The sequence below is a fragment of the Talpa europaea genome (genome assembly GCF_964194135.1).
Source record: "Talpa europaea genome assembly, chromosome: 3".
Classification (NCBI taxonomy): Eukaryota; Metazoa; Chordata; class Mammalia; order Eulipotyphla; family Talpidae; genus Talpa; species Talpa europaea.
Window position 1 is genome coordinate 142,828,683 of NC_140069.1, and position 13,997 is coordinate 142,842,679.

The 13,997-nt window shown below is 41.6% G+C and overlaps 1 protein-coding gene across 1 annotated transcript in view; it reads left to right on the forward strand.

Moving 5' to 3' along the window:
* AGK (acylglycerol kinase) overlaps positions 1-13,997 on the forward strand; it is a gene marked incomplete at its 3' end in the record, with an annotated part of 69,582 nt that overhangs the window by 22,165 nt on the left and 33,420 nt on the right. The window contains exons 2-4 of the mRNA XM_084229962.1: positions 6,485-6,524; positions 8,647-8,726; positions 13,353-13,428. Coding sequence (XP_084086088.1) covers positions 6,485-6,524; positions 8,647-8,726; positions 13,353-13,428 — 196 coding nt within the window. The remainder of the gene's footprint in view (positions 1-6,484; positions 6,525-8,646; positions 8,727-13,352; positions 13,429-13,997) is intronic.

Genomic DNA, 13,997 nt, shown 5'->3' on the forward strand with positions numbered 1-13,997 from the left:
TGTTAGACGAGAAGAAGAGCAGGCTGGGGGGAAATGCTGTGTTCAGAATCAGGGCCTTAGGTTTTAGTGCCGAGTCTTTCAGTACCTTCTCTCTACTGGTGGGTAGATCCCCACCCTGGGCATTTTCTCAAAGTAGTTTCTAGGAGCTCAAAGCTGAGGGCACCGTTGAAGAGTGCCCAGCTTAAGTGAATATGCCAGAATCTCCTGGGGCCTAGAGACCCAAGGTAGGAACTGAGTAGGGGGGGAGGGATGTGTACATGTGTGTGCGCCTTGAGAACCACGGCTGTGACGACCTTTGTTACTAATGGGGTGTCAGTGGCATGGCATGTGGGGGCAGGGGGCTGAGGGGCAGCTGAAAACATTGACCTAGATTATTTCTAAAGACTCTTCAAACTTTAAGTTTTAAATGGTCAGGAAATGAAACGAGCTTGGTTATCTTTGATCGAGACTTTTTATTTGCCTGACTGCAGTAGGCTTTTATACTTGGACAGAGAAATTTATGAAGATACTAACAATAGGGCTTGTGGACTTGAGAATTGCTGTGAATAGACAGGAAGCCCATGGCCAAAGAGAGAGTAACTTGATAGTCTGGGGTGAATCGCACATCTTGGGTGAGGAGTAGGTGAAGCGCCTTTCTGTCTAGGCTTGCTGGGGGGATTGACTTGACTGAGACATCAGATACTCTGTGCTGGCTGGTTCCCCGCAGAACTGTTCACTAGATTCCTCCCGCAGTGCTGAGTTACTCCTTTGTGCTGATGTCTTTGCATGCTCCCTCCCTCCCTCCTTTTTGTAGCAAATACAGCCTTGAGAATATGCTCTGGGCTTATATGATCATTAAAAGTGTTAACCCTTGCGTTATTATATTTACACCACCAACTACAGAAATCCACTCAGAGGTATCATTTGCCACTTTTGGAATATTTTTCACTAGTCTAGAAGGAAGCAGTGCCCAGTGCCAGGCCCAGGCCTTTACATTTGATGGTGGGCTTTGTTAACATTGTTTTTGTTTTGCTAAACTTTTCACCATCCAACAGGGATGATAGGATTTTCATGCCAGAGATGACCTGTGTGGCTCCTTATTTTCTCTCCTCTTTTACGTGCCTCTAAGGGGCATTGAAGTGGAGACAGCCACCACTCATTACGCTGTCAACAGGACTTTTTCTTCCCCTTTATGCTTGCATGACATTCAGGGAGTTCTTCATCTCATTGTTCTCAGAAGAGGTAAGCAGATATAAATTTCTTAAGTAGTGGGTAGCGTTTCATGGGAAAGCCTGGGGAATTAGCCATCCTTTGGCTGAATGAAAGACCAGACCAGAATGCCCCAAAACCCTTTTAAAAATCATTGATGTTTTCATTGTTCTGTTCATTTCCAAACTATCATGTTACCTGTTTTTTCCTATCTGATGAATGTTCTTCATTCAAACAGACATTATTCCTTAGAAGACTCCTTCGCCTCTTGGTTGGTTCTGTTACTTTTGGGAAGAGATGTCCAGCATTTCCCCCGATGGACCTAGGCTCAGCAGCCCTGTCTGTTTGGGTGGGAGTAGGCCATGGGGCAGAGTCAGAGATGGGCAGAGATGATGTGTAACTGGAAAAAGCTGTCCCCCTCTGAACAGGAGAATCGCTTCTCACATTCATCATTGCCTTTGCTTCCTTTCCATGGCGTGCCTGCTGATCACGGGTAGTAGGTGGCTACTGCCACTAGCGACATGATGATTAATTATTTTAGGAAGCTTGGGTAAGTTGGAGCAGTTGTTATAAACATATAAACTTGGAATCTGTTTTGTGAAAAGCAGAAACTGTTTGCATGCACCAAGGGAGAAGCTGGTGGTAGAAACTGCTGTATAATTTGCCTCTAGACTGTGGTAGAAAATCTTTTTTGGGGGAAAATAGGATGGATCATGTGATTTTTCTCTCCATGTAAAGGTGTAACAAGTTATCTTATTTTGCAGAAGTAAAGTACTTATTACTGAAGTAATAAATAAAACATGTATGGCTTAGAATAAGTTGAGAGTACCCATTTCCATGGCAGTGGGCATGTTAATGTTCTTAGAGCCACAGGCAGAGTGACATCAGCAGGTTTTTTTTCATTTTCTAACCCAGCTTCTAATTTCTTCTGTCAAAGAACCTGCATTTTAGTGCTGAGCAGTCTTCTGGGACCCTTTTTGATTTGACTACATTTTGTAGCACCTCTTAAATTGTGTTTAGCTTCCATTTTCTCAGGAGACTGCATGATGTAGTGGAAATAACATGGGTTTTTATGTGCAGTTTGTTTATTTTGGCCACAGGGCTTTTGCTTCACCTGCAGATTCTTGACCCAGTAGCAATCTGGAATTTTTCTGATGACCAGAGCAGTTTCAGGGTGCTTCCTGAAGTACCAAAGGGAAGTCCTCTTAGCCTTTTTAGAGGGTACTGGTTCTGTTAGTAGCCATACACACACCCCTTTGTATCTGCTTCATCTAGAGAAGTTCTGTGACTGCTGGACTGACTCTCAGTTCCTGTGACTGCTGGAGGTTGTCATCGCCTCTCAGGCTGCACTGCCGTGATTCTCGCTCCTGCACTGGGGTGGTGATGACACTGGAGAACCATCCAGGCTGTTCTGAGCACAGGAGTCCAGCTCTCCTACTCAGACATTGCCACTTATTTATTAAGCAGTTACTTACTGAGCACCTTTTGTCTGCAAGTGTGCCGTGTACTGTGGAAGAGAAGAAGCGAAGGATCCGTGCCTTCAGGATAGTTATAACCAAGGAAGAAAGCAGTTATGTGGATGGCGGGGTGAGGGTGTGTGGTTTTATGTTGGACCTTCTGTTTTTTTTTTAAAGGGGGAGGGAATAAAATGTTGAAATCCTTGGAAGGTAATGTTCATTGTGCTTTTAGAAATAGCATGACTTTCTTCAAGGGAACGAAGGTAAGGAGAATGGTGCTTAACCTTTTTCCTCCATTATCCACCACATTTTTCCTTTGACTTTCAATTTACTTGAGATTCATTCAGTGTCTCTGTCAACTGCCCCAAAATACAGTATACCAAGTATATGTTTAGTTCAGATCTGTGCCTGGAATTCCAGACACATATTACCCACTGTCCTCTGGACACCTCCACCCTGACTGTTGCCACACTCTCAGATTGACAGTTCACAACTGAACTACTACACCCTGATCTGTGCCTCCTGCTGCAGTTCACCTCTGAACAACACCACCTTCCACCAAATGGCTCAAGCAGAAGTGTGGCAGCTGCCTTTGACTCTCCCTCTAGTTCCCATGAGCCAACCCTTAAGTTTACCTCCACAATACCTGTTGAATCTGCCTTCTCCTTCCCCACCGTGGTGCTCCCAGCTCCAGACATCATCATTGCTGACCTGCATTCCTTGAGAACCCTCCCTGGTGTCCCAGGCTCGGCCTTCGCTTTCAACGCTGCCATCTTTACATTGAGCCAGGATGATCCTTTAGTGTAAATCTGCTTATGTCATCAGTTGGCTTAAAATCCTTGCATGGCTTTTCTTTTATAAATTGAGGTAATGTTGGTTTGCAACACTGTATGTTTAGGAGTACAGTTTCACATCAAATGTATGTTACCATATGGTGCCCACCACCAACTTGCCAGTAACCCGCCACCACAGTCCACTGGGCCCCCTCCTTCTCTTTGCTCCCCCCATCTCATTTCTGCAGTCCAAGGGTTGGTTTTGGTTTGATTTGCCTATTACTTTGCTTTGTTTCTTTATATTCCACATATTAGTGAAATCAAAACTATTTTTGCCTCACAACTTTTTATTTCTCCCATAGAGCTCAATGTCAATGTTACTTCCTGTGTAAGGTCTCTGATTCCCTCAAGACTAGGTTGGAGACCCATGTTATATGCCCTTTTATGGAACTTGTATGTCCGATCGCAATGTGATTGCCTGTTGAATAATCTCACTTTCCTTCTTAACTGTTAACTTATGAGGATGGATGGGATCATGGGTGTGTAAATAGCCCACAGTTGGTGTTATGAGAATGTAGTGTGGCAGCCAGCTGGGTGAGCCCTCTCCAGGGTGTCGGCAGCAGTGCTTAGGTGACTTCAAGTGTTGTTTTGTGATTCAGCAACTACTGAGGCTTCAGTATTTACCTTCTCACTGTATAGAATGTCATGAACATGAGGTGTCAAGGGGTTATCTGTGTGTTCGTTATTTGAAATATTTTATTAGTACCCTAATTTGCTTGATCTTTGGGTGCGAGTGTAGGTGTACATATGTCATGTTTGTTGATGAATGGAATGACTGAGAGCAGCTGCCGGATAGCCAGTAGGAAGAAGAGCAAAACATGACTAGTTGTGAAGCTGGGGTCTGCAGAAGAAATGCTTGCACAAGTCCCCTTTGCCACAGGGTAGCAGTGGAGCAGAGTCACTCAAATAAGTGAGGACTGATCTCCCTACAGCCTTGGTTGGATTCCCACTTTTGAGGTACTGCTGCATCGGTTCTAATGCAGCGTGGTTCTTAGGTTTCAGTGGGCGGCATCCATAACTTTATATGGTGGTTTCTCACTGAAGCTGACCGCGCTCTGAAATCTAGTGGGATGTTCTCAAGCCTGGCTATGAAAGAAAAATCATTGAGCAGCCTTTTGTTGTAGCTATGGCAAAAGCAAAAGGTTTATTTTAATTTTTTAAAGATTTATTTATTTATTTGTTTGTTTGTTTGTTTGTTTATTTATTTATTTATACAAGCGCTGGGCACAGTCAGAAGCACGGGAGGGTGAGAGAATTCACCAGAGCCAGAGCGGGGAGCAGAGCAGGCAGAAGGACTGAAGTACACTGCTGAGGGGAGCAGCGGGCGGCAGGAAAGGTCTGCGTGCCATGTGGGACCCTTCTCCGGTGGCCGGGGTGCATCCGGGGATCAAACTGGTGCTGCAGAGGTTGCAGGCAGCTTCGCAACCCGGCGCTCAACCGCTGCGCCACAGGGGAGGCCCTTTATTTTAATTTTTTGTAATTCAACTTTAAGTATCAAAATTAGATTTGAATTACTGTAAAAAGGTAAAATTCAAAGTCTTTTCAAGGTTCTGAAAAAGATGTAGAAAAGAATTTAAGTGAAACAACCCTGTCTTCCATTCCTGGAAGTTTATAGCTTATCTTTTCTGGGTACTAGTTTTCTTTTCTTTTCTCTCTTTCTTTCTTTCTTCCTTCCTTTCTTCCTTTTTTTCCTTTCTTCTCTTTCTTCCCTTTCTTTCTTTTTTGCATTTTAAAAGGACAGGTCTATTAGGAAAAGAAGAAAGAGAGAGGTACCTGCATAGTCCCAGGCAAGCAGGAGAGCTGCTTTTTGTGTACTGCTTTTTTTAGCTGTGGTTATCTGGGTTATTGTCTGTCTTAGTGCAGGTAACATGTATTAGAAGTGACTCTTCTAAGAAGGTACTGAGACCCCAGGGGGGAGTTGGCCATTTTAATATCTCTGATGGCATCAGTGGCATAAACACATTTTAGAAACCTTTGTTAAATAGATGAACATATTTGATATATTGTTTTTTTTTTTGCAAGCCAAACTTTTACCTAATGTCCAAATTGTCCATTTCTGATATAACTGAGTGCCTCACAGTGACATAAAAAAATACGAGATTGAGATAAAAGCAGAAGCAACTAAACATGAAATTTATTTCTAACAAATAAGTTTGTCAGAGTATTTTCTGTTGGATAAGAAAAACAGACTCTGCATTAGTTTTCTTTTGCTACCTTAACAAGTCATCATAAACTTAGTGGTTTAACACAACACAAGTTTATTATTTCACAGTTTTGCGGGGCATAAGTCTATTTGGGCTCCAACAAGATGTCAGCAAGGGTGCATTTCTTCTAGAAGCTCTAATGGGGCATTTTTTTTGCCTTTCTGGATACTAGAGGGTTCCCACTTTCCCTGTATGCCCTCCTTCCATCTTCAAAGCCAGCAAGGTTGTATCTGTAACCATTCTTTTTGCTTATTTTTATTAAAATAATTTTGGTAACATAATCTAGGTTTCAGGTGTACAGATATCAATATCTTTGTGTTTGTTTTCTAAAGTCTAGTTTCTATCCATCATGTACAGTTGACCCCTTTTACCCAATTTACCCACTCATCCAGCCATTATTTCATAGTTCCATCTACAGTTGGACAAGTTTCTTTGCTTTTAAGGACCCTTGTGGTTAGATTGGACACGCTTGCATAATCCAGAATAATCCTCTTCTGTCAAGATCCTAAACATAACCACATCTGTAGAATTCCTTTTGCCAAGTAAAGTTAAAATTCTGAGGTTCTAAGAGTATTAGAATGTGGACCTCTTAGAGGTGGGAGAGGGCTTTATACTTCCTATTGTAACATAAAAATACTTAGCATAGGATTTCATTCTCAGGCAGTGTTTTTCAGACATCCCCATGATTTGTTACAGATCTTTAAGAAATTTTCTTTTGGGTATATTATAGGGTATTTTTTTATTTTTGGAATTTAACCTGCTTCTTAAAACTAATGTTCATTCTCTTTGTTTTCTTTGATAGTGATAACCTCCTAAGGAGAGCAGCCTGCCAAGAAGCTCAGGTAATGCCATTTAATGTGATAAAATTAAAACCTGCTTTATCTCTGTCGTGCAGGGAACTCCAGCTGTTCCGGGGGACTTGCACATGCCTGGCATCAGTGCACTTTGCCTAAATATTTTGCTTCCACTATCAGGAGCTGAATCAGACCAAGAGCCAACTCTGAATAGAACTGGAAGAAGTTAACCATCTGCCGAGGAGCAATTTAAATGCCCACCCCTTCAGACTTGTTTACTTCTGGATTAGTCTAAGACCACGTACTGGACTGGCTGGAGCTCTGAGAATTTATTCATGTCTGCGCTTGTCCTTGAATATCGGTCTAAACCTTGAATCTTTCCTGATCCAAATAACCCCTGAGGATATCAGTTCAGAACAGGTGTTACCTCTCAAAGTCAAATCTTCTTAAAACTGTTGACTCATATTTTCAAAGCCCTGCTCTCTAGCACAGCTTATTTATCCAGGTGCGTTGTTCTCCTGGCCTCATGATGTTGTACTTAGATATTCAAATATCTGACTATATTAGTTACAACTGAATTGTAAGTCCTTTCAAGCTTAAGACCACATGTTGGCTCTTAATTCCAAGTTAAATTTTTCTGGGAAAAGTCCCAGGAGAAGTAACGCAGCCACTGCTCAAGTTGAGACTGGGTAGGATGCCCGTCTTCACACGTCTCCAGACTATATCTTGGAGTCACTGGGAATAAACCCATAATTTGCTGGGTACCAAAATACTTTGCAGTCTGCTCTATTATGTTATGTCTTTCCTCAGTAGTTTCTAAGGTGATCTCCAAATCAGACAGGAGAATATTTTTAGAACCGGATCAGGGGCTGCAGGGATTCCTCTCCAGAGTTGTGGAACTGACTGTTCAGGTCTGATTCTTCCAGGCCCAGTTGCTCCATGCCTCATTGCCCCAGGATTGCTTGCTTTCATTCTGGTTGCTCAAAGTTGGGTTATTCCAGGTCTAGTTACTGCATATTGAGGGCTTTCCAGAGTGTTCGCCAGGCACCCTAGTGGTAGGAGTAGAGACTGGGGTGTTCTGTAGGTGCCAAGAGCTGTGTCTCACTGTTGCCCTTCTTTGGCCAGCTCTTTTTCTGCCACCTCTTGCATTTTGGTCTCTGGTTCTGGAGCCAGCTCTTAACTTGTTTGTAACTGAAGTTCAGGATGTTGGAAAATTCTTTCTTCATTGGAGGCTAAGGTACTTTGTCTCTGAAATCTATCACTGAGCACACACAGCTGCGTATCTGAAAGAACACAGTTCTGCTCTTCTATTTGCCAATCAGGACCTAATCTTTGATCTTCGCTGTGCTGTTCTCTCCACAAGTGGAGGGCAGTGTTTACTTTGGGACTGGTGGAAGAATCAGAGCTGTCCAGTCTCCATGTGGGGCATCTCAGCTGAAGACTTTTGCAAGCAGGCATTGTTTTCTTTAGACCCCTGAATCTTGGGCATCAGCATCCCTCGAATTGGGTGCTGTGGGGACAGACTGGACTTCGATGTTGTTGAATTGAGGGAGAGGGAAAAAGCTAAAGAGCTACATGTCTGAAAGGCCCAGGTATAAGTGTCTAGATGCAAGATTTTAGAGAAATGAAGATCTCCAGATGTGAAAGTATCCCAAAAAAAAAAAAGTGTGGCGAAGTGAGTCACCTCCAGGGTAACACGACCCAACCAGCTTAATCCAGCAAAATGTTTTCCGATTTCCTTTGCATGTGTAGAGATAAGGAGATTGGTTGGTAATGCAAGGAGAAAGAGATTATAGTCTGAAAACCAAAGATAAGTGAATTAGACTCCTTCCTAATAAACTGTCTATAACCGTTACTGGTTGTATGTTTATAATAAACCTGGTCTTACCTTATAAAGAAAGAAAAGTTATTACCTTTAATAGTCAAAGCAGGATGTTTTAGTTCCAATGTAAAATTCAGCTCATCATCATGAAACAGTGGTACACTTTTGTGGTACACTTTTGTTGTACACTTTTGTTGTGTTTTATCAATAAGAAACCATGAAAGAAAATTTTTTGGTTTTACCCAGAGTAAATGCCATATTTGTGTAAATTCTTTTGGAATGCAAGAATCTATGTGATCACTGAGTGAAGAAGACATTTGCTTAAAGCTTTTCTTTTTTCTCTTTTAGGTGTTTGGCAATCAGCTCATTCCTCCCAATGCACAAGTGAAGAAGGCAACCGTCTTCCTCAACCCTGCGGCTTGCAAAGGGTAGTTGAGTCTGTGGTTTGCTCTGTGCTCAGCTTTCTCTAAGGCGGCAATCATAGGCTATCAGGCAGCCCATTGGAGTGTGTGCAATTGGAAGAACTAGGTGCAGCACTCCTGCAATGAGTCACTGGTGACGTAGAAGCAGCAGTCAGTAAGGCAGCACGGGTGCTCAGCAGGCTTATCTGAGTGAAGATGAATGATCGTTGCCCGTTGTTAGCACTGTCAAGTCAGTCTCACCTTCATGACAGTAGCCCCTTGGGAGCCACTCCTGTGTTGTGAAGTGGATTATTGGACAGTTCCTGTGACTGGACAGACAGAGCTATCAGAGTGTGGTGGGCCTGGGAATCATAAGCACCCTCTCCAAGGGCAGGCACCCTTCAGTTAGAGCTTAGAGTTCGGCAGAGGGAGAACTGACACTCACTCCTCCATGGGGCAGAGGCCTAGAAACCAGAGGGACTGTTTGTGTCCTTCTGTGCCGGGGTGAGTCCGTCAACAGGCCTGGCCGGCCTGGAAGGATGCCATGAAGGAAGGTGTGATGAGCACTGGGGAATTTGGTTGACAAAGTCCGTTTATTATAATGAATGTGCCGCGTTGGGGGTGGGGAGGAAATGCTGAAAGTGGGGCAGGCTGTGTGTTGCAGGGCAAGCGTATGTGGGAACCCTACACTGTTCATTTTTACCGGAAAGTTAAAAGTGCTCTAAAAAATTAAAAAGAAAAAAATTACCATGGGCAAAAATATATTTCTCCCCACATTAGGTGCGGCCCTTACTCAGTTGTAGAGGCGAATGAAAAAGCCTTGATATCTTGTAGAAGAAATTATTCAAAATTTAAAATTGTTTTTTAAAATAGTGGGAAGTCAACAATTCTTTTCTGACCATGAGAAAATTAATGAATAGTAAATTAAGTGACCAATAATAAAACAAATAGTAAATTAATAAATATGTATTGGATTGGACTTTGTAAGATCTAAATCAAAAGACATGAAGCTGAGGAGAGGAGCAGCAACAGAACAGTTGAGACCAGCTGCTGAGCGATGAGGTTGGTGCTGCCTGGAGTGACGCAAGGGCCTCAGACCTCCACGTCTCTCCCCAGTTGCTGGGAGGCGTGAGAGTGACTTCACAGATAGAGCACTTGCCACTCCATATTTCTTTTTCTTTTTCTTTTTCTTTTTTTTTTTTTTTTGTGTGTGTGTGTGTGTGTGGTTTTATTTTATTATTTTTTAAGATTTATTTATTGATTGATTGATTGCTTTGTACAAGCAGTGGGTACAGTCAGAAGCGTGGGAGGGTGAGAGAATTCACCAGAGCCAGAGCTGGGAACAGAACGGGCAGAAGGACTGAAATACACTGCTGAGGGGAGCAGCAGACGGCAGGAGAGGTCTGCGCGGTATGCGGGACCCTCGCCGGCGGCCGGGGATAGAACCTGTGCTGCAGAGGCTGCCGGCAGCTTCGCAGCCCAGCGCTCAACCTGCGCTCAACCGCTGCGCCACCCGGGGAGGCCCCATATTTCTTTTTAATTGGCAGTTTAAGATGCAGCGGGTCCTCAGTAACCTTAAATAACATCATTTCCCTTTAATGTTGAGGAAAAAAAAAGAATCCCAGCTGAAGTTGAATAAAATGACAGTATTGAAGGACCCAGTGTCATTTTAGGTTGTTTTGCTTGAAGTACAGCTTCCAAGAACTGTTTGCTGACGTTAAATGAGGATTTACTCTATTTACCTACCGGTTGTCTAAATTGGCTTCGTTGCTCTGCCTGATCACGTTGGCCTGGCTTTGTGAGAGGCCTGTGTATTCCTCAAACATGCAGCTTACAATGCCTATTGATTATGCTGGCTTACTGTCAATATCAAACAATACCCAAAAATGAACAGGTCCTGCTCCAGCACAGTGGAGATATCCAAGATGACCAAGCGGTCGGCGATGGCCATGGCAGGAGCGGCGGAGAGAACTCAGTTTGAGGGGCCTGGTCTGTGTACTGCTTTGCTCTGTGATTCTGCAGGAGCTATTTAACTTACATCCTCAGGTTACTTACTCATCTGTAAAATGGGGAAAGTAGTAGCATAGACTTAATAAAATTACCATATAAAATAAGCGCCTTTAAGAGTAAATGAGGGATGCCTATGACGTATTACCATTTCATAGTAAGCGCTTGACAGAAGAAATTAGCTGCTGCTGTTACTGACCTGAAGGGCTGTTCACAGCACTCCCTGCCCTCCCCCAGCCGCTGTGCCCCTCCTGCCCACGAGACTGTGGCTGCGCTGGGCCTCTGTCTGCCATACCCAGTGGCTGAGCAGCCTGCGTTCCCTGGCAGTTTGTTTAAACTATTATCAGTCATTATGACTTCTTACTTAAGAAATAGTTACATTTTTAAAAAAACTGATGAACTTTTTTCTTTAGAGCAGTTTCAGGTTTTGTTATGTTTTTGCATGTAAATGTATTTGCATTTTTAAAGGTGAGTTCCTGTTTAGAAACCTAAATAATACCTTTATTTAAAGGTGAAGCTAAGCAAAGTTTTCTCTAAAGTCATTGTCCTATTTAGCAAGGTGGATCCCTGGAGGCTTCTAGGAAATTCCTCATTTAAAAAAAAAAAAAAAAGTTTTCACTGTTTAATTGCACTATTTTAGTCATCTTGGCTCTGCACAATACATAATTCATGATTTATCATACATCTATTTGATTATATAGTATAGTATAAAACTACACAAGGGCTTTAAGAAATAAGATAACTGTGTTTAATGTTAAATAATACATTAAAGAGTAATTATTTTGTGTGTGTTTGTGAAGATGGAAATTGCTACAAGTATATAAAGTTTTCATTTAGCTCAGGTGCTATCTCACCCTTAATTATATAATAAATAATGCATTTCTATCCGGTAGCACTGGTTTTTCTATTTTGTATGCAACATTAGAAGGAGAAAAAATGTCTTCACTTACATTTAGAGATTTTCTATACCCCTGGCATCACATAAAGATATGAATAAAGGCCAGATCTTCAAATGTTATTTCTTAAACTAATTCAGAAGAGCTCACAACTTCATTATAAATGATTAATAAATATAGCATATTGAGACTTTTCTAGAGTTTTGCTTCTCAGACATAGATCTGAACTACTTCCAAATAATCCGTTCTTATCAATTTGCTAATGAAAGAAACCCAGGATGAAGAAATGTTCACAATCACTAACTCAACTCTTTGTTGTTGGGTTAAGCACCAGTCTCTACAAACTAGAGGAATAATTTCCACTTAGCATTTCGTGTTCATCCCAGTAAACATTCAGGGCCATAGAAAAGAGAGGGGATATTTGTTTAATTTGCTTATTTCATGCTCAAGAGGGCCCTAGGCTTGAGATATTCTTTTGAATTGTCCTTGTGAAAATTTGTCCAGGCTTCTCAGTTTCAGTTTTAATTAATAATAAGAAATGTTTTGTATTCTGTCTTCTATTTGTGGTTGTTTTGGCTTAAAGAATGTTGAATTTGGTCTGTGCATGCATAATTATACATGCTTCTCATTACCTACCTTTGTACCTCTTTCTAGCATAAAATATTTTTAAGTCAAAGGATGCAAGTCTTTGGTTAAAAAAAAAATCTTTAGAAAGAGAAGTGAATAGAATAAATGTGGACATAAAAGTTAGACATTGATTGTTTTGAACTTGCTAGTTTGGTTTCATTTTTGTTTTCCCCTTCTGTGATGGTTGAAAGTGTTTGGATAGAAGGCTGTTCAACTGATTGACATGTTTAATGTGTATTTGACTTGGAGGCTGCACTGGTGGGGGTGTGGGGTGTGAGGAAGGGATTCAAGGATCAGTACAGTTTTGGTGTCTGTTTTGGCAAGGTTTCTAGTCTAGTCTTGAAGACTGTCTTGCAAATCACTAATCATCATGCAAAGTGAAAATTCCTCATGTGTGTAGTCAGAGGGCAGCCCAGGACTGGGCCTGAGAATTTAGGGAAACTGCTGATGATTTTGTAGCTCTGTTAGATTATTACTTTTTCCTTTCCTCACCAAAGTTCTGCCTTCATGGAAAAGAATTTTGCTCTGTCTATAGAAATTCTTCTCTAGTGATATCTCCAGTATTTGTTTAAAATGATGCCTTTTCCCCTCAAAGGTTCTGTCCACTAAATTATAATGAAGCTATGTTCTCTTTGGTTTAATCTGTTCCCTCAGATCTTATGGGCTATGTTATGGTTAATACCTGCCCTCTCACCACTGGACTATTAGGTAAGTGCCACGAGCACTTAATACGGTTATCTTTAGGTTGCTAGTATTTTTGTCTGTTTGATGTGTTATAGTGCCTATCTCTAGCACATAGTAGGTGCTCAATAAATAGTTGTTGAATGAATAAGGACTGTTTGAGTGATGCTGCATCTAGCGTCCATTCTTCCTCAGCAAAGCATTCTAGACAGACAAGAACTCACTGTAGTAAATAGTATATTGGACACCTCAGGGCAAAAGAGTATGTTGCTATCCATAGACACTCATTACTCATTGAACTTCCTGTCCTTAAACAAATAAGGAAACCTGTGCTTCAGTCTGTTTCTTGTTCTACTCTAGAGAAGATGTTGAGTTTTTTCTTCTTCTCTTGAGAACTCATGTCAAGATATTTCATTTTTTTTCCCCTTTGTTTTGTCTGCAGCAAAGCCCGGACTCTCTTTGAAAAAAATGCGGCCCCGATTCTGCACTTATCTGGCATGGATGTGACTGTGGTGAAGGTGAGCACAGCGGGAGCGCTGACTTTACCCACCTCCTGGTCCTTGTAACACGTTCTCTTGGCATCTTAGCAAAATCACTTTTCGCTTAAGAAGACAGGAACAAGAAATCACTGCTGTGTCCCTGTACTTATAATTAATAAAAGCAGTTTTGGATTTTCAGAGTATTGTTAGCTTTTCATTTTTGGAGTAGGACTAGATGGAAGCAGGAACTGAAGAGGGCATGTGAAATTATTGCTTCTTGAAAGATGAAAGTGGTTGTAACTTTAAGAATGCTTTTCCTAGAAAAATAAAACCCTTCAAGTTTGAGTACTTAATTTCCACAGGCAGTTTAACATTTTTTCACTGGTGCAGAATTGTGTCTGGTAAGGAATTTTAAGTCAGGTTTTAGAATTTATGAGATTTAGTTAAGCAGGGTATGAAACTAAGAAAAATTGTGCTATTTCAGAGGATTTATTGGCTTTTAAGTAACACATATGGTGTTTGCGTAGGTGTGTGCATTTGGTGAAAACACTATTATGTTTGTAAGACTGGTTTCCCTAGCTGTAATAATACACACTTGTATTAAATCA